Source organism: Myxocyprinus asiaticus, chromosome 44 (genome assembly GCF_019703515.2).
Source record: "Myxocyprinus asiaticus isolate MX2 ecotype Aquarium Trade chromosome 44, UBuf_Myxa_2, whole genome shotgun sequence".
In the NCBI taxonomy this organism is placed as follows: Eukaryota; Metazoa; Chordata; class Actinopteri; order Cypriniformes; family Catostomidae; genus Myxocyprinus; species Myxocyprinus asiaticus.
In genome coordinates, this window is record NC_059387.1 from 10144292 (window position 1) to 10169768 (window position 25477).

Consider the following 25477-nt stretch of genomic DNA (forward strand, 5'->3'; position numbering starts at 1 on the left):
TTGTACTTTGGCTTCGATCCTTGCTTTGGAGTTTAGGCCATGTAACATTGGAACCTAAGCCAATAGGGGACCAGAGGGGAGGGGAGGTCCAGGACTGATAGAGTGATTGATTGAAATACGAGGGAGTGAATGTCAGGGAATGCACAGCAACTGACGATAACAACAGAGCTGGTTTGTCAGAACTGGGCCCTCTAGTTATCGAATGAGTGCTTTTACAAATCTCCTTTCTTCCCCTCGCCTGAAGAAGAACGCTTGTTGGGCGAGGGATAAAAAAGGAGAAATAAAGAGTCTTGTCGGTCGCAAATCATAAGTGGTCACTGCATGTCTGTTTATGTGTGCTCGTATGAGCGACATAGAGATGGCCTAAGCATTGCTTGATGAAGGCTGTATTCTTCTAGACTTCACAAAGAGCTCCATTATAGCATGCTGTAAGAGGCATATCTGCCTAGTTCTCTATCAGTCTCCCCTCCAGTGGCTTTTCTGTTCTTTCAAACAGATGATGGAGAATCCAGAGTGGCAGCATGCAAGCCTCTAAACCTGACCAGCTATTCTCTCAGAGATGATTCATTGCGTTTTAGCACGTTATTTATCGAGTGAATCATCGTCAAATGGGAAAATCAGGCAAACAGGCTTCTACAGTCTTGCTTTGTCTGCCTTTTTATTAAAATGTATTAAAGCTGAAATATGTAATTTCTGCACCACCAGATGGAATTGCAAAAATAAACTGTTTTCAAAACAGCTTTCTGAATACGCCCCCATCTGTCGTTGGTCAGACAAAGAGATGGTCCTGCCCCCAACTCACACCATTGGTCGAGTTAATGTAATTGTGTTTGTATAGACGGGTTGCTTAAAACAAACATAGTGTTTCATAGTGCTATAGAGACACAGTGTTTACAGTTTTCAATAAAATTAACCTATAAATGGCTTACTTATAGTTGTCTCTGCATATTAAGCTGGGATAGGAGAAAGTATTGAACACAGAAAAAGTTACACACTTCAGCTTTAAAACATTAAACGCTCCTCTGAATATTTGTGTTGATCTGGTTTATTTGCAGTTTTTTTGTCATTAAGAGTAGTACCTTTGTTTTTATTTAGTTAATTTTAAATGTTGTTTCACACAATTGGGAGGAAATCCCATTGTAGGAATGGTGCATTCACGGCATAGTATTTACAGGATGTTTGTTCACAGCATCGTGGGCCTCTTTTCAGGATAGCTTGTAGGAGCTTGCCAGCTTAACAGGCCTGAAAAGGCCTGGAGGTACCCCCCAGCTCCTCCTCCTCCGCCTTGTCTTTGTGTTCTCAGGTGTACAGAGAATTTCGAGTTTACTTCGTGAAACCAACAGCCACACCTATACCTCAATGGTGCTTAAAAAGAGATGGTTATCATAAGCATCTCTATACTTTAATTTTGAGGAATTGTGAGGAAACTAGCTCCTCCAAGCAAAGGCTTTCATCATGTTTAGCTTTAGGGTTTATTATTTATTTTCATTTTTTTACTTGCATAAAAATGTATGCATTATGTTTGTGCATTTAAAGTACATGCACATGAATACGCTGATAACTATGAAAAATGTGCTTATTTAAAAAATCAGACAATGTAAGAAATACGTTTACATGACATTTCGTAAAAAAAAAATTTGAACAATATTTTTACACATTGGATAAACCGGTAAAGGTGTTTACATGTGACACAAATTTATTGGGCAAAAATCTTCGGGTGCTAATCGGTTTATGCTTAAACAGTTTATGACCTTACCCTGATAAAGGAAAAACGTTGAAGGCATTTTCGTGACCTTACACGCTGTCGGCTTATAAGACAAAGAGATAGTCCCGCCCCCAACTCACAACATTGCTCGAGTTAATGTAATTAACTCTATCATAATCAGCCTAAGATTGTGCATGTAAACGCGCTCAATGTCTTGTTGGTTGTTGAGGTTGCATCTGGTTAAGACAAACTTGTTAACATGGACGCAGATTTCAGAGCTTCCCTCTCTATCACCTATGATATTCAATCAGAAGTTGAAGATATTGAAGATAATTAAGTTATTCTAGTTACTGATGCTTTTGCTGTGGCACCTGAGTAAGGCTTGGAGAGCCCTCCGTGTGCCCCTTGATTTATGGAGCTGAGCTGTCACTGCTGCCCCTCAATAAATGTTCCATTTGTTGCACAGATAGACAACTGCCAAAGGAGAACGGCATGGGCCTGCTGCGTCCTTTCTGCCATAAAAGCTGCCACCCGACTAGTGTTGCAGAGAGAGAGAGAGAGAGAGAGGGAATGAGGGAAAGTGGGAAGGAGGATGGAGGAATTCCCATGTGACTGCTTCCCAGGAGGATTTTTTCCATGGATGAATTAAAAGTTCATATTTTGCACAGAATACATCTGAAACAAAATGAAAAACAACATAGTGTATAGAACGTCACGGCCAAGTACAAAATCAGACTTTTGTTTTGCTATCTTTTCCACTTTAGCCTAATTGCTGGGGAAAAAATGACCCCGAACCCCTGCAGCTGCACTCAAGACCTAACAGTTTAAGTGCTTGTTATGACCAAAATCTTATATCACGGCATGAGTAATTTTATATTGCGGTATTGGTATATATCACAATATAGTTCTCATTGTGAAATAGACAATTCATGCACACCTTTGAATGTGCATTAGCTGAATACTAAATTAATAATGCAACAATTTGTAATGTTGCTCGCCAGCCTAAACAACTACTTTTCTCCCATAATAACAAGTTCAGATAATATATGGACAACTTTGAGCACACATTAGTTGAATTGTAAACTAATAAGGCGGCATGCTGCAATGTCGCTCGCCAACCGTATATGAATGACCTTAGCTTTACGTTGTGCTAAATAACATCCCATAATAATAACTCTTTCTTGTCTTGATTTATTTGGGACACATCCTGACCTGTATTTTCACATTACATCCATGTTTCTTTGTCACTCTCATGTGTTAATAAGGTAAAGCAGTCCTGCTTTATACAGTACCTTGGTATGAGCATAGCAAAATCTCTAAAGGATGTCCCATTTCTACTGTCGTGCAGTATACACCATCATACCGCCCAGCCTTACATGGCAGATGTCTTCATATCCATGGGCCACATTTAGAGTGCTCTTGCATGAACACGTCTGCTTAATAAAGGAGTGATCACAACAACAAGAACAACGGGAGGGAAGGAGATTAGATGCTCAGAGCCTCCTTTCACCCAGTCATCTACACTCACAAACTGTTTGACCAGAGTAAGCCTGGGATGAACGCCCCAGTGTAGTCTCACATCATTGTGATTCTTTTCATTTGTGGCTCTTGTTTCTCCCTGAAGGCATCCATGCATATTTGCATGGATATGGAGATGAGCTTGAATATGAGACCGTTCCTGTCCTCTAACCTCGCCCATGTGACTAGTCAACCACTCTTGCAGTACCCCACTGTGAAGTCTGGCCTAACCGATGCACCATATGTGCCCAAATAAAGGCCTGTTCACTGTAAGGAAGAGGGTAAAAGACTTGTCCCTGTCGCAGGCACCTGTGAGGCTTGACAGCTGAGTCATCCGTTTCAAAGGACCCCTCCTGTTGCTGGCTTTTTTACATCATCTCTTAACCTCTGAAGAGCCAGGAACTACAGTGCCTGCACCACAGCTGGGGCTGGTAGTCCCCCATCCCCCCCAAACACCAAAAGAATCCATGTGCAGCAAGAACCAGATCTTCTTGTGCATCCATGCAATTGTACTTTGTTGCAAGGATCCATCTGAAAGCCTTCTTGGTAAAAGATGTGCCAAATTTTGACAGACTATGATTTGTAAACTTTGGCATACATTTTTGACTGCATCTGTGGTGCTCGCACAGATACAGTGCTGGTTTGCATGAAGCAAGCTCTGCCCCAAGGCGACACAGCCAGGGTTGATTTGTAAATGAAAGCCACTTCCTGCGCAGCACAGTGCACACCTGTTATGATGTATAACTTAGTTGTTGGAAGATATTTCGAAGTGATAGTCAACCTCACACCATTATGGTTGAAGGAGATGTGGATTGGGGCCCATTTTTATTAGTAGAGCTCATCTTCATTTTGCTTGTGCATTTTGTTGAAGCAAAAGTATCACCCTCCCTCCCCCCCCCCCCCCCGCCCCCCGCCCGCTAGATGTAGCCACATCTTGCCTTCTTGGTTTCTTTCCTATCATTAGTCATGTTACCATGAAAAATAAGTCTGCAGACAAAACTGGATGTGCTGTCTCCTTGTTGTCAGTAGTTGAGGCCAGAGATGCGTGGGAAGAAGAATATCTTGAGTAAGGAGTTCTCATTGAGAAAATAACCAGGGTTAGTGACATGTCTGCTTTTGTTCTCTGGTTTGATGGGCCAACACTTTTCTGTTTCTGTACTAATCTAAACCTTCAGTTATAAAGGGAACTCAAACCTTGCTGGAATTTCCACACATTGCCACACAACGGCTGGTCAGATGATTTCAGTTTGCTCCATTTTTATGTTTTTTTATTGCATCGCAGGCACTTCTGCTATATGATTGAGAAACATCCTACTTCGATGGATGCTTAGTGGCATTTCATTTTTAAAATGTGTGGGGTTTTTTGTCAAAGTTTTCCAAAGAATATCAATATTGAACAATTATGGTAGTGTCAGATGATCTATAGACTTATTATTGTAGTACCAAGTACAGTAACCATGTTATTAATGAAAGTACCATGGTATACCATCTGATACATTACTGTACAACGGTAGTGCCACAGTACTTTTTTAAGAATTAGGCCTGAAACATAAGCTGCTTCACACAAGTATGTAATTCATACACAAAGCATAATTTCACTCATCATTGTATTATTGAAATGTGTCATTCTTAAGTATGCACTGCATATCTCAAGTGAGCATTAGGCACAGACATCTGAAGGTAACTCTGTCGATCCCCTTGAGTACTGAGCTTGTTACCTCTACACTAAAGCAAGAATGCAGATTAAGGGTACAGTAGTACCTAGAAACAACTGAGCTATATAATTTTTACTAGCATTTGGTGTCAAACTTTGAGTTTCCGTAGCATGGTGGACCATTCTCATTTGTAGCATAGTCTAACTGCAGTAATTAGTATGAACCCTTCTGTAGGCTGTGCGTTTGTATCTTGTAGGGTGTACGGTCTGCATTGATAAGGATACTCGACCTCAGGGTGGTGCAGGTTTTGGGAACTCCCTCCACCCGTACCCCTCCCCCTCACTGTCTATGGTGTTTAGTAGAAACAAAGCAAACAAGCCAGGGAGTGAGCAGTTAATACAGTGCGGTCTTTCAAGTTGCAAATGAGGAAACTGCCCTGTCTCGTTTGTCCAGATTCTCACCTCTCTTTTTACGCCCCCTTGCCTTCTACTCTCATTCTCATTCATCAGTGCTGTTTTTTTCCTTTCTTTCACCCCTTTTAATCTCTCAACCTCCCGGTCTTTGCATCAGGTCCAGTCTTATGAAACAGTGATATCTCAGCGTGCCAACTGCTCTCAAACACGTCAGTTCCTGCACTTGTCTGTGCCTGTCATCCAGCCCAGAAACAGAGCAGCAGCATTCTTACACACACACACACACACACACACACACACACACACACACACACACACACACTCTGAAGTGCTCATGCTCACACACGGAGGTGGAGGTAATCACATGGTGTGCCAACACAAGCAGGTCTAAGCCAAAAATGGATGTAGCCTACACCTGCACTTATTAAACTAAATCTAGCTAAAATAAAACCAGTAGCAAGTGACTAATGGCTCCTTTAAAAAACTTACCTCCTTATGCTCATAATGTTTAGGGTTTTGAACAAACTCCAAAGCCTGGTCTTTACACTTCAGTGCATAACTCGTCCTATACTGTTTGTGCAACACGCATTAATGATGCCTCATTCACATGTAAAATGATTTAAAACTTCTTGCTTGGGGGCCTGGGTACCCCTGACCACCCCTGGAGTCGCAAGTTCGAATCCAGGGCGTGCTGAATGACTCCAGCCAGGTCTCCTAAGCAACCAAATTTGCCCAGTTGCTAGGGAGGGTAGAGTCACATGGGGTAACCTCCTCGTGGTCACTATAATGTGGTTCTTGCTCTCGGTGGGATGCGTGGTGAGTTGTGCGTGGATGCCATGGAGAATAGTGTGAAGCCTCCAAACGCGCTATGTTTCCGCTGTAACGTGCTCAACAAGCCACATGATAAGATGCACGGATTGACTGTCTCAGACACGGAGGCAACTGAGATTCGTCCTCCACCACCCGGATTGAGGCATGTCACCACACCACCACGAGGACTTAGAGCGCATTGGGAATTGGGCATTCCAAATTGGGGAGAAAATGGGTGGGGAAAAAAATTATTTCTTGCTCATTCCCTGATTTGCTAGTCATTATTTCTTAATTTCTTCTCTCCTTTTCTTTTCCCTTGCAGGGCTCGACAGTAAGGACTGCCCGATGGCTCGGGGCCAGTGTGAGAGTGAGTCGGGCCAGTTGCTAGAATTGTCACTTGCCCGATCGGGCCAGTGCTGCATTTATAACGATAGTGCAAGTAGACAACAAGTGTGAGAGCACAAAAATTACACGGAGCAAACAAAGTCTTCTAACCGAGCACTTGGAGACGAGTGAGCGCGATTTATATTTAGTTGTGTGCACACAATAATTTGGATGCATGTGCGCACAAGAACGTGCAGACATCGAGCGCACTCTTCTAGAACTGTCCTTGCTCTTTTCTGAGTGTCCGAGCAGCAGCGATTACCAATGTGTAGAAAAAAAACACTTCATGAATTTGAGTGGAATTGCACGTCTTCCACATTCCGTGTTCACAGTGCGTGAAATTCTAACATGTTGATGAAAATTAGTAATCCACTCATAGGAACACAAGAAATCAATAGTTTCTTTCTATTGGACTGTAAATCCCTGTCTCTCTGTGCATCTCTCTCATCATCTCTCTCCGTGCAGCGTAAATGCTGTTTAACGTGCATGCGCTCTCTTAAAGGGACAGAGCCCAAGAATTGTTCCCATAGTAAAAAAAAAAAAGCACTTTTTATCTTAATTTCCCTTTAGAGATGAAGTGCGGAATGAAACGTAATAACCCGGTTAAAACCCGGTTATACACTTGCCTGAAAATCATGAGCTCAGTATCCAAAATGTAAATTTTAATTTAATTAGGTAATATTTCAAAACGTAAACATTAATTCGACATGATAATGGCATTTGATATGAGAAGAAGCAAAATTTTCAGCTGTAGGGTGACAGTCTACTTTGTGTCATCCTCATGACACCTGTTACATGTCTCATTTCTGGACTGTACTGGTATTTTCTTTCTGTGCTTTGTGTATCAGTCAGTGTTGGTCTTGTTTGATTTTGGGGGAATAATAATACACAATAATATGTAAAACGTATTATACAGGATATAAAATATATTTAGCTTCAGACACTGTTTTTTTTAAAGCCATGATGGTAAAAACAGCTATTTTACATTTTTGTGTTGGGGCCAGTGAAAAGTTTGGCAGGGCAAGTAAAAATCTGAAGCACTGGCCCAACCGGACCAGTAGAAAAAATCCTTAGCGTCGAGCCCTGCCTTGGTTTTTATCTTTATTTTGCTCTGACTGTTGTGCGATTCATACCAAAACCAGTTATAGTCAGTGCAATGAGTAGCCTATTATCATCATCATCATCATCATCATCAGAGCAATGTAACATGGGAGAAGTCACACAGACTGGGTGTGTTTCACGGGGACAGAATTTAAGATCCATCCATCCACACACACGTACACACTCTGGCGTTTCTAAAGACCGCAGCAACCTAAAATGTCTCCTCCACCCAGGCCATTATACCTGCCTCTTTGCCTCTCAATTAGGCAGTCTTAACCAGCCACTAATCTGATAATCTGTCTCTCCCTTCCTCCATCTCTCTCCTGGCGACTCCTCGCTTGTCTCTCCATCTTCTCTCCGCCCCCCACCACCTGCGGCAAAGTTTGCTGTGAAATTTTTGTGGTCATTTGTCTTCAGTCAGTTCAGTTAAGCCTCTCTGTCTCTCTCGCCATCTCTGGCTCACACATTTTAACATACACACAAACTCCATCACCCCCTCTGCATGTCTCCTCTCTTGAAAAGCTCCTTCACAAAGAGGATAAAGCTGTGTAAGTCTTTCCTCTTCATCTGTGTGTCTCTGTAACCTCCATCCCGTCTGCATACAGCTTATTTTGTCGTTAAATGGGCCAGTCACTGATATGGGATGCAAGAAATGATGCTGATCAACTCCTGATCATGTTTATTAGGACTTCTTTAGGATTATTTTTTATATATTTTCTCCCTGGATTTTTAGAGAAATTCTGCAAAATTCTGCATAAAGGACATTTGACATGCAATACTCCACCTAAAACTTTCTTAACAGCATTTTGCTTTTATAATTATTATTTTTGTAGTTTTTATTAGCACTTTTAATGAACTCTCTATGAAGTCTCAAATATTAATTGCAAGACTACATGGAATATATTGAACTATATTGGCCATTTAAAATCGCATGGCCATTTAAAATTAAATTGTGTGATCAAAAAGGTGGTAAAATGTTAAAGAAATGGTGACCAGACACAGCACATAGCATTTACACTTTCCTTTATACATTTATATAAATTCAACCCTAAAGTCTTGAAGTTTATAAAAAAAGCTCATGGACATGTTCTGCTTCAACTACTGAGAATTAAAAAATGGTAAAATGTGTTGTTAACGGGACAACAGTACATATTCATTCATGGCTGAAAGCATAATCAATTAAGCCAAAATATTTACTTAACAAACATATTTCAAACTTTGAATTTCAAACGTATTCAAACTTTCAATGATGGGTGTTCCAATTCTCTGGAAATCTGTTGAGATTCTGTTTGGTTCTGACAAGGAAGGAAAAAATGAAGGCTGATACTAACTTATCCTCACAGAGTCATTTGGGGAAAGTTTGGTGTAAGTTAATTTGTACCTTGACCGCAGTTCAAATTCCAGCCATTGAGATTGTGAACCATAGGGAGGGATGGGCCATTTCATTGGGATGTTATTCTACACAGCAAGTTTTGCAATGTGATTTTATTACTTTATAACTGATTTGAAGGGCAAAGGTTTGTGCTTCATCCCTCATTGTGCTGTTATCCCGAATGAAAGTTGTGTTTTTGTAGGCATGTCTATTAAACTCCCTCTTTGTGGTCTCCCTGCAGTGTGAGCAGTTGTTGCTGACACGCGAGGTGCACAGCGGCCCCTCTTCAACCCCTGAGCACCAGCAGCATAATACAACCTCGTCTCAGGACGGGTAAATATACCTCACCATCCGGTCCAATCCGAGGCTGCCTGTGCAAGCACGCAACTTCATAACATCCTCACTGTTTGCACGTGCAGCATGGATGACTGGCCTGCTTATGATCCCCGTCCCCATGTAAAGTTTCACCTGAAACTTTATATTTTAGTTCTATTTCTTTTTGTATCATCCTTTTGTCCACATCTGTTCATATTTGCTGGTTTATAGTTGCAGCTACGCTTGTCTTTCATGTTACGTCACGCATTTTTACACCCTTGGCACACATTCCTTCGCTCTGTCATTCATCACAGTACAACTATCCGCTCTTGCATGTGGTCAATTACTGCGAAACACATTGAAGATGTCATGTATGCAAGAATAATTTGGTTTTGATCCTTTAAGTTGCATTAGGGCAACACTACAAATGGATATAATCAAGTTACAGTTTATTATTGTGTTTTATAAAAACACAAAGACCCTTAAACTTTGTAATTTGATTTCAAATGACTAGATGCTTGGGAACATCACATGCCCTTTATGTACATGCTGTTCTGCATGAAATTAAAAGCTTGTTGCATTTTCATGTTTAAAGATTTTCTGTCGAAAACATGACACGGTTATTGGTTCAGGTAAGGTTGTTATGAAAATTGCTTTCCATCAAGATGCAGGAAGGAATTTGAAAAATGAGTTTGTGATTGTTGCTTTAAAGGAAAGAATGCAAGTAGACATAAAGACAAAGGCCAGACTTTGAACTAAATGGAAATCGGTCGTATGTCCCAGTGAATTGTATCTTCAGTTCACACAAAAATTGCTGTTCAATGTCAAAAATAAAGATCGAAATGAAGAATATAAGGCTACTCATGAAATTGACTCAACAAAGATCACACAATAGTGTACATACAGTGCATACACAGCTAATACCAATTTTGTAGTTAACCTTTTTGATATTTGATCGAAGTACTGTATGATAGGTACTAATTTTAGTGCAATTTTTTAGAATGATACGAATTACGTTTGTAGGATAAGTTAAAATGGAATTAAAAGTGTTTTTAATGTTTCTATGGTATCATAAAAACATATTAAGTAACCGTTCTGTTCAATAATGATTCATTTGAACAGTTTGTTCATTCTAAATGAGTGTATTTTACATCACACGTTCTCAAGAGTTCTCAGGTAGCAGGGCCATAGGTCAACATTCTCTTCTGTAAAACAGCTGTGAAATCTAGGTGAAAGTATGATCCTGTCCAAGCAAGATATTCTTTAACACCAAATACAGCAAAATATCGGAATTTTATCTAAATGATTTGCTTGATTCATCAAAACACATTTTCAAATGTTTATAAGCAAGCATCCATAGACTGCCATTTATTTCACTCTCACAATTTTACTTTGCTCGTTTTTGCATCAATACGGCACAAAATTCTTAAGGCTATTACACAGTTTCTTATTATTAGCATGACTAGACTAACAAGGTGATGTTCTCAGACTATTTCTACTTCTATTCATAGGAACATGTTTAGTCTTCAGATAACTCTGATTCCATCTGAATTCATGGGCTCAAATGAGTCATGGTGTATTGCTCAAGCAATGCTTTCGAGTCTGTAGTACCCCATGCTCAGACTTGTGGTGCATCTGTTAAAAGTTACGGAACAGGACTAAACAATTTCAGCACATACCAACAGGGATGTGATAACAAAAGTCATTAGATGTCGCCAAGATGTAGTAGTAACGCACTCAAACCGGCAGATTTCCAAGTTTAGAACTCAAGACTCACCTGTTTATCATACTTTTCTACACTGAAACTTTTTCCACCAATCATAATGAGATTTGGTAGGATGTTGAGCTAGTGGTGACGCATGGATGCGTGGTGGTTAGGCTTTAATCCGCTTTGAGAGGAGAGGCACTCTGTCATCCAGCAAGAACCTGTTTGAGAGGCTGCAGGCCCGAGATGGAAGAGATATTGAAATTTCGCTGCAAACAGCAGTACAGAAATCTTAAATTTGAGTTAAACACGGCATTGACACAACTGAAGATGTGGTGAGATTTACCATGGAGGAGAATAATTGCAAAAATTGTCTGCTTAGGTGTGATAGTGCTTGAATTTGTATGTTTTTTTTTTTTTTTTTTCATCGTAGTGGAGGTTCAAAAAAGACCTGATAGGCAGAAAACTGGCAGATGGAAGCACTTCTTTTTTTCTTTTTCTCCCCAATTTGGAATGCTCAATTCCCAATGTGCTCTAAGTCCTCGCAGTAGCGTAGTGACTCGCCTCAATCTGGGTGGCGGAGGACGAATCTCAGTTGCCTCCGTGTCTGAGACGTCAATCCACGCATCTTATAACGTGGCTTGTTGAGCGTGTTACCGCGGAGACATAGCGCGTGTGGATGCTTTATGCTATTCTCCGCGGCATCCACGCACAACTCACCATGCGCCCCACCGAGAGCGAGAACCACATTATAGCGTCCATGAGGAGGTTACCCCATGTGACTCTACCCTTCCTCGCAACTGGGCCATTTTGGTTGCTTAGGAGACTTTACCAAAGTTGTGTTGAGAAATATGTATGAAGAGACAAAAACTATTGTGGAACAATTAGCCTTATTTATATTTGGAAAAAAATGCCTATATATCTATAATCATTGTGAACATTTTCTGATTATTGATGCATGAAAAAGACCTAAAACAAATACCATTGGGTTACCCAATGAAGCTATGTCATGCTGGTTGGGATGCTCAAACAGCAATGTGCTTAAAGCAGCACACAGTCATAGTGGAACCACTACTTTAAAAAAACATTACATGCATCACCTTTTAATGTTGGTGTGTGTTTGTGCCTAGCCACCAGTTTCTTTTTGCTTAGCGTATGTTGTTTCTGTTCTGCTCTGGAGGCATTGAATTTACTTTGTAGAGGAAGTATTTAGAAAGAGGTCAGTTTTTCTCACACTGGTATTTTGGACTGTTTTGTTCACATGTGGCTAATGCTGGAATCATGACAGTTTAGATACACTGGCCACATTTACATGCACTTAAGAAAGCGGGTTATTCCAGGGATTTTGCAGAAAACTGCATTCTGAAACGTCATGTAAACGAGAATGCCGATTTCCTTACGCTGTTTAAGGGATTAAGAGAAAGCGGTTTAACTCACCTAGGTTTCTCCTGGAGAAAGCTGCTTATGTGGCCATGTAAACACATACACGGCATTCTAACAGGTTTTTTAAAAGCTGTGCGTGGAACAGACCGAATAACATACGTCATAGGTTGGAGCCCAAAAGTCAACAAAACATTGAGTACGGTGTGAAAAGCACATACACTGTAAACTATACCCATTTATAAACACCACGGTAAAATATTGACGGTCCCTCACGTTCACGTATATGCACTTGTGCATTGAGGGAATTCTGGAGTTTTACGTAAAGGGAAACCCCACTATTAAAGTGCAATTCCACTGAAGGTCACAATAGAAAGGTAAGGAAACAAACACAGCAACAACTCTGGAATATCTGGAAATAAAGCGAAGCAACAGATAATACAATTGTGAAGTCTTCCTCGGATACCATGTTTGTTATTAACACAATCGTCACAGGGTAATTATGTTGCTCTGGAGAATGCTGCTTACTGACCGAGCTGCATGTATATGGGAGTAAAGAGTACACCGCTTATACAGTACACGTAAACAAGAACGCTGTTTTTTCGCAATATGCCGCTTTCTCGCAATAACCTGCTCTCTGGTGTCCATGTAAACGTAGTCATTGTCTGGTAGTTCTTTAGTTAGGCCAGTTTAGTTTGCTCTTTCAACATCCAGTACAGCCCCAAAGGGAATGGCTTCCACACTCACATCTCTCAAGAATGCCCTGTCTTCACCTCTCAGCCAGACCATGTCATCGAAACAGCTTGCTTTCAACATGGAGACTGGTTATGACCTACATCCATAAGGCATCAGTTTCTAATGGGGCATAGACAGGACACGTTCGGTCCGAGTAAGACTAATGAAAGACAGATATGCATGAGCTGCGTGCTTTAAAGTGCATGTGCAAAGCAGACTGCTCATAACTCCAATGTCCACAGAATCATGCGCGCTGTGTGTTAAATAAGATGACAGAGCAGAGCACTCATCCACTTAAGCATGCAGCACATGCAAACTATATATTTATATAGGCTAATTAAATCACTGCATTTGTGCTTTAATGATCACACTACCGGGCCATGTAGCAAACTGTTTATCTGCATGTGAAGCTTCTGTCAATAACACGTCAAAATAAAAACTTGATTCAAAATAAAAGCTAGATGACTGAAATTGAAGACATTGTGACTGAAATACAGTATATTACAATTATATAGTGAAATGTAATATTCACTGTTGTAGTAATAATAATAATAATGATTAATAGTAAAAAAATAATAGTAGTAAAAATATTAATAATAATACAAATTAAGCAATTTATCACAAGAGTGCTGTTGTACTGAATAAAAGTTTGGTAAAAAGAAATTCCGTGGGAGGTTGATAAGTAATTTTTCTATATTCATTTGTAAAAAAAAAAAAAATTAAATTAACTATTAGACACTATTGATAATGAAATTAAACTTTAAACATGAAATACCAACCCCCCCCCCCCCCAAAAATAATGGTAACAGGATTTGGGAAAAAATAAATCATATTTCAGTAGGACCTTACTTAAAAAAAAATTAAGCAATGAATACTTCATTGAGAAACACTTGAAGGACATGCATTTGTTTTAATTTATTATTTACATTTATATGTAACTTTTTATATAGGCTAAAAGAGTGTGTTCAACAGGATTTTACCATATTAGCATATTTTTGCTAATGGTTTTGAAATTGGTAAAGAGACCCATGAAATTTCACTGGTAGTTGACAACATGTTAGGCAACACAATACGTGCTGATAAGGACAATTTTCTGCTGCAGGACATTTGTTTTATGACTTTGCATGTGGTTTATAAAGTCCAATTGTGTTTCACCTCAAACACAATACTAGTTCAGTAGGCCATTATATAAAGATCAGAGGCTTATTCCCCATTGAACCGTCTCAAAGAGGGAGAGAGCTTGTGTAATACTTGACAGTCAACTCTAGGACGGCTTACCCAATGGGATGCAGTGGAAGAACTTGTGTGAGTGAACCAATCAATGAAAGACTGGGCAGGCGGGTGTGATTTATATGAGTAAGAGAGGAGTAATATTCCTTCCACTCTGTCCTAGTTTGGCCCCACACCAACCCCTTCTTTCAGTCTCTGTAAACATAGTTCTCTACTGATACTCTGGTCTTTGCCCTTTAGAGAATGAGATGTGAAAAGTTCAAGCTTACAAACTGCACACGAAACCTCTTCTGTCTATTTAAAAAAAAAAAATGTCAAGTGAAACAAAAGTGTCTGAATTGTTAAGGTGTACTCCCTTGGTAGGTGAGTGAGTCTTCTTTGACACTGGGAGTGTGTGTGTGTAAAAGGATTTGTGTAACTTGGCTTGGCAAGTTAGGACAGGATGCTGGCTCAGTGGGCGGAGGATGGGTCCCAGCCGCTCGAATCACTCAAACGTTTGATTGGTGGAGAGATAGAAGAGAGGTGGGGGAAAAAATGCTTTTACACACTTTTTCAATCAGAACTTTGGGCATTTAGTTCCTCTAAGGTGTAGTAGCTTCCTTTCTCTGCCGCCTCATCTATCTGCATTAACTTATACTTATTTCATGCAAGAGAGCCTGGATTTTGCCTGTATCCTATTGAGTGTTGTGATGTCTGGGAAGACACACTAGAGGCTGTAATATACAGCCAACATATGGTCCGTGGTTTTACCCCATCACAAGCCCCTAGCCTTGCTGAAGACTTCTCTGCCTCATTCATTTATTCTGTTTGGATTCAGTCTAACCTTAGAAAGCAAACTGCTTTCTTCAACCTTCTCTCACTCAGAAAGAACATATTTTTTTCTCTCCTTCCCTTTCTCATCATATCTCCCTTTCATTTATAAAACGACCATTCAAAACTCTTTCTACCCAGCAGGTAACATGAAGACACTAGGATTGCTCCATATGGTATCCGTTTGCTTTTGAAGGGCACATGTTACTTTTGGCAGTTTGGATTAGAGCTATTGTCTGGCAGCCATCCTCTGAATGCCCAACCCACTCCAACTCTGTCATTTGCATCCCAGAAGCCAGGCCAATTACTTTAATAAGGGCTCTGATTGAATTTAGGCCAAAGCTATTCTGCAGCTCACAAGGAAGGGAAAAAGTCCAATGTCAAGGTTTTTGAGCAAATAGAAAGTTGGGGGCTTGGGTTTGTGGTTTGAGGTTGATGCTTTGGATTTGTGCCTAAGTTAAAAGGTAAATTTAGATTAGAAATGCCTGTATAATAAATAGTCAGGTGCTATTTGGACTTGGCAGGGTCACATGTGTGGCTCATGGTAGAGTAAATGGAAGGACAAACCTTTGGTGAAATGTTCAATGTCGACCTAAAACTTCGCCTGTGCTGGTTCATCACTTGAACATCACAAATATATTAGTCTTGAATATTTTCTAGACTGCTAGCTTTGAACTTGAACTATATTTTTTCACATAGTTAGCATAGTTTTCATGACATTATTGTATTAAAGTAGGCCTATCTGCTGGTTGCATGTGTGTTAAGAAAAGGCTAGGGTATACTTTGTTTTTCAGCATGCTGTTACATCTCGTGTGCAGCGAGCACTCTAGACTTTCAAAGTGTACTCTTTTGACCATGAACCCGTACTGAAGCATTCGACGCATGTGCTCTATGACTGTTTTGCTACACTGTTCACTACAGTCAATGGCAGGCAAGTGTGCAGACAACACCTACAGAAGCAGGCTGTCGATGTGTCTAGAAACCTGGACTGCACACGGACAGTGAGCGTACTGTGCAAATGAGGAAATTTGTGAGATGTAGCAGCATGCGGAAAACTGAAGTATAGTTTGACCTGAAAGCCTTTTAAAGGGATAGTTCACCCAAAATGTTTGTGTGTGTTTGTTTGTGGAGGAGACTTCCACTGGGCTGCAGGAATCTTTTTAACCCATAAATGGGCTCCTAATGAACCAGAGACCCCCAGGATGCTCTAAAAAATTGGCAACAGTTCACCACATGCATGCATGCGATACCTCACGCTTGCCTTCGATTGGCATTCTCTGAGAACAGATTTTGGTTTGTTTTATCCAACACCCTGTTATGAATAGTATTGGTCGGAGAGCAGTGCTGTCAGCGAAGGATTTCTTGTTTGTATCTTGATGCTCAAATAAGCCATTAATGAATTTTTTTATTATCGAGCCGAGACCCCCTTTTGGCGTCAGCTCAAGGTTCAACATGTTGGGCTTTCTGAGAAGCTATTGTGCTCACTACAATTGTATTGAGTGGTTATCTTTGTTACCGTAGCCGCTCTGTCAGCTCGAACCTGTCTGACCATTCTCCGTTGACTCCTCTCATCAACAAAGCATTTTGGTCGGCAGAACTGCCACTCACTGGATGTTTTTAGTTTTTGCCACCATTCTGAGTAAATTCTAGAGACTGTTGTGCATGAAAATCCCAGGAGATCAGCAGTTACAGGAATACTCAAACCAGCCTGTCTGGCACCAACAATCATGCCACAGTCCAAATCACTGTGATCAAATTTTTCTCCATTCTGATGGTTGATGTGAACAATAACTGAAAGTCCTGACCCGTATCTGCATGATTTTATGCACTGCAGTGCTGCCACACGATTGGCTGATTAGAAAATCGCATTAAGTAGGTGTACAGGTGTTCCTAATGAAGTGCTCAGTGAGTTTATATTTTAGACTTTTTTTAGCCTAGAATTGTGCTGGAAGTTGTGCAGATTCATGCAGAATTTCAAACCCTGTACACATAATTCTACACATCCCAGCCACTTGCTGTAATGAACTCGCCATGGAGACGGTGTTAGGATCCATGTGCAGGAAGTTTATTAAAGTACACAATCAAACAATCCAAATCGGCAGGCAAATAGAGGTAGTGGTTAAGCAGGCAGTATAATCCAGTAAACCAAAAAGACAGTCCAACAAGGCAAACAAAACAAAGGGGTATCCAAAGGCAGTAAATCCAGGAAAACAGGCAATGGTCATAACAAGAGAACAATCAGCAATGGCAATGGAAAAACGCTTGGTAACGCAGGGTAAACTGGCAATACTTTGCAAAGTCAGAATGGAACAGCATGGTATTTATATAGTTTAAACATCAAGTCACCAAAGAAGAAATGGTACAGAGTTAGTATTCGGGAGAGGGCTTCCTCTGGTGGTTGGTTGGAGGGGTAACAACCTTGGTCGTGGTGCTGGACGATTAGGATGGGCATGATGAAATTCTTGGATCAGGGATGGGTTTAATATGTCCTTGGTGGCTACCCATGATCTCTCCTCTGGTCCGTAGCCCTCCCAGTCCACCAAGTATTGCATCTGGCTCCCTCGTCGTCTTGAGTCCAAGATCTCTCTGACCATATACGCTGGTACTCCATCTACCTCCAGTGGAGGTGGAGGCTCAGAATCCGTGGTTCCAGAGCCAGACGCCGGGTGGACGGGTTTCAGCAAGGACACATGGAAGGAAGGAGAAATGTGGTAATTAGCAGGAAGCTCTAAACAGTAAGTAACTGGGTTTATTTGACGGATAATTCTGCAAGGACCCACATACCTTGGACTGAGCTTCCTGCAGGGTAGCTGCAACTTGAGATCCCTTGTGGACAACCATACTCTCTGTCCTGGGTGATAGTTGGGATGGGGGAGCCTCCGTTGGTCAGCCTGGAAGCGTTGTGCTCTGACCGCTCGCTGTAGCCGGACATGTGCGCTGTCCCACACCCTCTCGCTTCGCTTAATCCAATCGTCCACCGCTGGCACCGTAGAAGGTTTTCCTGACCAAGGAAACATTGGGGGTTGGTAGCCCAGCACTCATTGGAAGGGGGTTAGACCCGTAGAGGTATGAGTGAGGGAATTCTGTGCATATTCGGCCCAGGGCAGGAAATCGCTCCACTTCTCTTGTTCACAGCTACAATAACTCCGAAGATATCTGCTATCTCTTGGTTTAGACGTTCCACCTGTCCATTGGCCAGAGGTTGGTAACCAGAGGTGAGACTCACGTTGCTATCCAGTTGTTTGCAGAAAGCCTGCCAAACTCGGGACATGAACTGTGGACCTCTGTCAGACACGATGTCCTCTGGTATTCCATAGGCCCTAAAGACTTGGTGGAACAAAGCATTAGCGGTTTCCATGGCAGTGGGTAAACCCTTGAGAGGGACAAGTCTACATGATTTAGAAAATCGATCTATTATTACCAGAATGGTAGTGTTACCATGGGAGTTTGGCAGGTCTGTGACGAAGTCGATGGACAAGTGGGACCATGGTCTTTGTGGTATTGGCAGTGGTTGAAGCAACCCTGTGGGCAGTTCTCTGAGTGTCTTGGATTGGGCACACACCTGACAAGACTTTACATAGTTAGTTACATCATGAATCAAAGTTGGCCACCAGAATGAATTATGCACCAGGGTAACAGTTCTTTGGATGATTGGATGTCCAGTGCTCAAGGAAGTGTGGACTCATTGGATAGTCCTCTGACGTAGAGCTTGGGGTACGTAGTGCTTGGTCGGGGGGCAGTTAGGAGGTGACGGTTCATGCTGTTGTGCTCGTTGTATCTCCTCCATGATGTCCCAACTAATCGGTGCTATGATGACAGATGGTGGCAGAATGGACCCAGGGTGAGGTTGGAGGTAGGGTGGATCATGTCTGCGTGAAAGTGCATCTGCCTTGCTGTTCTTGCTGCCAGGGTGGTAAGTGACTGTAAAATTGAATCTGGTGAAAAACAATGACCATCGGGCTTGACGTGGGTTCAATCTCTTGGCTGCCTTGATATATTCAAGATTTTTGTGATCTGTGATAACCTGGAAAGGGTGGACTGCCTCCTCTAACCAGTGACGCCATTCTTCGAGGGCTGCTTTCATGGAAAGTAATTCCTTATTTCTCACATCATAGTAACATTCTGCAGAGTTAAATTTTCTGGAGAAAAAGGCACAAGAGTAAAGCTTGCCTGGTGTTCCATGACGTTGTGACAGGACCGCTCCAATCCCGCAATCTGAAGCATCTCCCTCAACGACGAGGGGAAGATTGGGGTCAGGATGCTGGTATGCAGCATCGTTCCAAGGCAATTTATTGGGCTTTCCCTTGAGCAACGACGTGAGTGGGGCTGCAATGATGCTGTAATTCCTGATGAAACGGCGACAGAAGAAGCGTTTTTACACTTTTTTAAATTTATTTATTTATTTATTTATTTTCAAAATTATTTTAGTCATGAATAAAAGTGTCATACACTGATCTTAAATAAAACACTTTTTACCATAATTAAACTTCATAGCTTCACAGAAACTATTCATGCAGTTCTGCCAAAATAAAAGCTTGACGGTTTAGTACACTTTGGTTTAACTAGAACACATAGCAATGCCCTGTGCAAGTTAAGATTTTATTACAGAAATGTATTGCTATTTTATAATAATAAATAATAATAATAATAAAATATTGTAATAGTATAATAATATAATAATCTTGTTGACTGATTTCCAAAAATGTTGATGATGAAGATCCTGTCACAAAGTGGGCAAAAACATGTACACAGTGGACAGGTACAATGTAAATTTGTAGAAGACTCTTTTTCACTATATTATTTTTTGTTTGTTTGTTTGTGGCTAAAGTGAAATGATCCAAGTTTAGTTATTTTTAAGAGGACTCAAGTGTGAACCCTCAAAGAGTAGTCTTTTTATTGGCAGCACAACATGGGCAAAACATTACCAAATTTTGGTCAAAAGGAATCATGTACTAATTTTAGTTTAACATATTGCAATTGCAATTTCATACAATTAAATTAAATTGCAGTCGCAATATTTTTCAAAATAATTGCAATATGAGTTTTTTCATTGTGCAGTCCTAATTTAAACCCATTCTGCTGATTTTCCCAGAGAAAATTTAAGAGAAAATGAAAATTGTAGCTTATTCCAACCAACACCCTGTTATGAAAAGTCATTGGTTGGAGAGCATTGATGAAAACTTAGTCTTCATTCTTCTTTTAGATTTAGATGTTCAAATAACTCAACTTGCATTGTAATCTGGCTAATTTAGATGTTTGTTTGTTTGTGTTTTTTTTTTTTTGTATTAAACTATCACCTTTAAAAGTAAAAGAGTTGAAAAAGTTTTGTGTGGTGTTCACATTTTAGAGAAGTGGAGAGGATTTGTGAAGACGTTAATGAGCAAGATAGAAAAGGGAAAAAAGGCAGCGAGGGAGACATGGAAGACAAAACAAGATGGAGAGAGAGAAGGCAAATGGAGACAGAGAGAGAGAGCAGCAGAAGCATTCTTGCTCGGTTTGGCACTGTGTGAAGACTTTTCCACCCTTGTGTGCTGATGAACACACACACTCAAAAGCTCACACACTTTCTTGCATACACGCATGCACCACAAACCGGTCCCTACCACATGCTCTACATGCACAGTTCTACAAAAATCACTACTGCTCCCCCCACGATTTGTTTGTTGACTTTTTTTTAACAAGGATGTGAGAGAACCACTTTCTGTCGTGTGTGTGTGTATGTGTGTGTGTGTGTGTGTGTGAAGGGAAAGTGAGAGTGAGAGTGATGGGTGGGAGCAGATGTAGTAACAGCAGCCCCCCCGCCCAGATACCCCCGTCCCCCAATCTCCTGACAAGGGAGCGAGAATCTTACAACAAGTGCAACTCGTTCTCTCTCTCTCTCTGTATCGCTATCTTGTGCACCAAACTCCCACCCCAAATCCTTGTGCAACTCTAAACCTGCCCTGCTCTTGTGTAATCCCCTCTGTCTTTACCTCTAATCATCGACAGAACCCAAAAGTGTCTTTCTTGAAGTTCCACACCCATCTCTCCTAATACAGGGTTTCCCTTCTCTCCCTTTTCCCTCTGTCCTAGTCTTGTTTCTTTCCTTTTTGTTTTCCCTTTGAGTTATACTGCTAATTTGTCCCCCCACCCCACCGTAATCATCAACCATTTTTTATTTTCCTGCAAATAAACGTGCCACCCACCACCCAAAGACCCCAGAGGGGCATCTCGATTAATGAGGGAAAAAGGATCTACTGCTGAGCTTTGATGTGATTGGCTGCTTCTGGACGAGTCCCTCTCAGTGCTCCCAGAGTTATTAGACTGTTCTTTATCCTTGTTAAAAAAAAAAAAAAAGGTTACTAGCGGTATTTGCTGTCTGGTAAGTTGAGATAGGCCATAGTATACTTTGGTTTTCCACGTGCCGGTACAACTCACGCGCACTGCACTTGCACTTTGTCCACCACCGTTTGTGCTACGGACATTAATGATGCCTGAAATTTTATGGTTTATTGACATAAAGGTGTACTTTTCAATATGACTTTTCGTGGATGATAAAACGGGCAAAAACATATACCATAGACTTGCATTGAAAGATGGTCCCGAGCCATATCTAGAGACCAGAATATCATATAGACTTGGACATGGGCTCTTTTGGATTGGGGCAGTAAGGAACCACCCGAAACACCCTAGCAACCACCTCGCAATGGTCTAAAAACCATTCACAACGTCTTAGTAACCAAATAGCAATGCCCTGGCAACCTGTCTTGCACCTGTTAGATGTAATTTGTTGTATTGAGGTACCACCATGCACACATTATTTATCCTTCCCATTGAGAAGGATCTATTTGGGTCTTATCTAGTAGGGCACATATAATGCCAGGTTGCAACGCTGTTATTGGCGAAATTTGGTGTACCACCATTTGGTTAAAAGTCATATGCAAAGTTTCACTTGTTGGTGTTAACTTTCTACCCCCGTCATTTCTACAACATTGTTGCCGTTCTGCCAACAGCAGATCCTGTGTCTGACTGTGTCCTCACACACACATACACACTCACATTCCCTTATCCTCTCTCCAAAGGAGGAAGCATCCTAGACCACATAGGAGCTTCCTTTGAGGCTGTACATGGGAAACGGTAATTAGTGAAGAGAGAATCTGTCTCTCCTAAGGATGGGTCACGGTGGTTGACTAGTCATCAAACAACCGACAAGTCTTAATGGGATGAACTAGTTTATCTCAATTTTTTCTTTCTACTTTATTTGGAATTTTTTTTATTTAACAATTTTTATATATTCCAAACTTTAAATTAACACATGAAAACACGGAATAAAATTTTACCAATATATACCCACCCCCCCTCATGCATAATACATCCCAGTGGTCAGACATTGAACTTTCTTTAGTTTTGATATTTTAACGGTAGTGCTTTCATTTGTGTGCTGCACGGTAAAACATTCTTGGAAAAATTGAGTCTATAAATGTATGCCCTACAGCTACAGCTATACACATTCAAATGGGCGTCTTTGGTCATTGCGCATTGCATTGCATCTTACACTGTTTTTTTTTTTCTTCACCCAAGTTAAAAATTGACCAAGTCTTTTGTCCTCGGCTTTCTGATCCATTACGTTTCGCTCCATCTAACTGTTTTCTTTTATGCAAGAACGCGTTTCCTGTAAACCGCTTTAAAGAGCATATTCAATCATGGTCAGGTGAACCTGAAACCAGCGTAATTAGGAATTTTTAATTATGTGGTGGTCCCTTGTCTTAGCTACTTGGCTACACCTTGTTGGTTGCCTGTGATGCTGCCAATCAGATCTTTGATTTTAATTTAACTTGGCTAGGAGGTCAGCATATTTCAACAATGTTAGAAGAAAGTGAAATTGAGGGTTCAATGAAAGTGCAAGTAGAACATAGAATGGAAAATGTACTTCTATATTTGTCATCTGATCATTTCAGACTTTTTGAAATTTTAACTTTTCTTGCATGTGTTTGCAAGTGGTTTCATGTGGTCAGGAGACAGATAGATACAATCCCTCTCACTTGTGCTCTACAGACAGGTGCTGGAGTCATAAAGCACCAACAGGGCCAAGAGAATGTGTGTATTGTGCTTCATCTATCTTTGGTAAGGGAAGAGAAAATACATTATGTACATTATGTTATGACTGGGCAAGTACCCTTTATAGTGTACATCAGGAACAATTTTCCATTTGTTTTGTTCCTCCTGAGGTTAAGACTCTTTGCATTTATTTTTGTTTTACATGAAGTCTGCCTGAAGTTATCAAAAGTAGAAAAGTTAGCCTACTGTGCCATTTTATGGTAACACTGTGCAATTCCGGCCTTAGCCTATTCTATGTTTTTGCTTCAAGAAGCTACATCGACAATGTTCTCTAACTAGCTAACTATTTTCCACTCTGATGTTGGGAAACATTAATAATTTGTGGTTTTACAAGACAATTTTTTTTTATTACTCTTTACTATTATTTAAAAAAAAAAAGTTTTTATTTTTTATTTTTTTATTTGTCTTTTGTGTGGGTTGTTTGTTTGGTTTTGTTTTTTGTTTACACCTTGGCTCCAGTCCACTCAAACCACCCTTGACTCATCTGCCATTTTTTTTTCTTTTATTCTGTATAGTTATGGAAAATTCAACGGAAGAAACAAAAACAGAATTGGCAAATTGCGCTCCCAATGGGGAGGAAGAAGTGGAGCAAAGTGAGGATATACAGAGCCCCGCCCCCACAGTGACAAAAACAATGCGCACAGGTATGAACGGATAGCTTGATCTATTAATTCTGCTTTAAATAAGACACTTTAAGTGCCATCTATCTTAAAACTATGTAACAGTAGTGTCTTTTTTTTTTTCTCTCCCAATTTGGAATGCCCAATTCCCAATGTGCTTTTAAGTCCTCGTGGTCGCGTAGTAATTCGCCTCAGTCCGGGTGGCGGAGGACGAATCCCAGTTGCCTTCGCGTCTGAGACCGTGCATCTTATCACGTGGCTTGTTGAGCACGTTGCTACAGAGACATGCAACCACGCTCAACTCACCACGCGCCCCACCGAGAACGAACCACATTATAGCGACCACGAGGAATTTACCCCATGTGACTCTACCCTCCCTAGCAAACGGGCCAATTTGGTTACTTAGGAGACCTGGCTGGAGTCACTCAGCAAGCCCTGGGATTCGAACTAGCGAGCTAGTGAACTCCAGTGGTGGTAGCCAGTGTATTTTACCACTGAGCTACCCAGGCCCCTTGTAACTGTAGTGTCTTAATATGTTTAACTGATATTAAATGTCCACAGAGGGTCCGGCCGCTGTAGAAAAAGAAGGGAATGAATGGGAGAATGAACAGAATGGAGAAGCTGGAGAGATGGAGGTAGGCGATGGAGTCGACTTATCTTCCATTAACTCCATGATGAACACTGTGATGAAAGTAGCCCATCTTAATGGTGGAGTAGGCTCCGCCCACACCACGCCCACTAAAGTGCCCGTCAAAAGCCCCAGTACCAACCGCAGTGGAAGAAAGAGTCAGGTAAGTCTTCATAAAGATGTGAATGAGGGTGAGAGTTGTATGTGCACAAATGGACACATGTACTGTATACTTGGATTAAAAGAAGCAAGGGCAGACTGTAATGTTTTTTTCCCTTGTATTAAAATAAAGGTGCTATTGTGTGGTGCAGACAAGTGTTAGTGGTTATGAACCAAACTCAACACTGAATGTCTCACGCTTATTCATTCTCTCAAATTCACACTGACTCAGTATTCAGTGTACTATGATTCAGGAAGCACTAATTCTAATTTAGCGTACTGTTTAAGATTTATATGAACAGGGATGTAGCCCTAAATAGTGAATAGCTGTTGTTTGCCATTTGTAAATGTGTGTTTTTGTGGTTAAGAAGCTATATAGGTGGATGAGACTTGATGGATGCAGCATCCTGCTTTTAAACGGAAAGTGACAAATGGTGCTCTGGCATCTCAATCCACCTTTTGTCCACAATGCTGCATCACATGACTTCCATTAGAGCGTGCAATTCATCCCTTAACACTCCTGTGTGGGGAGAACAGGTGTCACTTTTGACCCCTTAACACTTCTGTGGAACTCTGGCGGAGAAAAGTTGAGCCTCTGAAAGCCCTGTTGTGTTAGTTTTCCACACCTTCCTATTTTTGATAACTACCCAATCAGAGACATTCTTTTAGATAGTTTGCATGATCTTCAGCAGAACTGCATTTGATGGCAAGTGTTTTATTTTAGTGTTCTAAAGGGTGAATTTCATGAAGAAATGTCCAGGTCATTTGACCCTTGAATTAAAAGGAAAAAACTAAATTATAGAAGTTATAAAAAAAATTAAAAAAAAATGAAATAACTAA

General features: G+C 40.8%; 2 protein-coding genes across 10 annotated transcripts in view; one reads left to right on the forward strand and one right to left on the reverse strand.

Annotated features, from left to right (window-relative positions):
- Window positions 1-25477, forward strand: part of LOC127434714 (ras-responsive element-binding protein 1-like) — a 73611-nt gene that overhangs the window by 25977 nt on the left and 22157 nt on the right. For 2 of the 7 annotated variants that reach the window (XM_051687621.1, XM_051687620.1), the window contains 3 exons: window positions 9200-9291; window positions 23746-23874; window positions 24412-24641. In XM_051687621.1, coding sequence (XP_051543581.1) covers window positions 23748-23874; window positions 24412-24641 — 357 coding nt within the window. In that variant the 5' untranslated portion in view covers window positions 9200-9291; window positions 23746-23747. Of the gene's footprint in view, window positions 1-8115; window positions 8135-9199; window positions 9292-23110; window positions 23237-23745; window positions 23875-24411; window positions 24642-25477 lie in introns of those variants that run through there. The other 5 variants (XM_051687624.1, XM_051687625.1, XM_051687623.1 and 2 more) reach the window with 5 other exon arrangements.
- The window catches only part of znf271 (zinc finger protein 271), a 54358-nt gene continuing 46057 nt past the window's right edge, over window positions 17177-25477 (reverse strand). For all 3 annotated transcript variants that reach the window (XR_007896077.1, XR_007896078.1, XR_007896076.1), the window contains one exon: window positions 17177-19479. The gene's annotated coding sequence lies outside the window, so the exon portion shown is untranslated. The remainder of the gene's footprint in view (window positions 19480-25477) is intronic.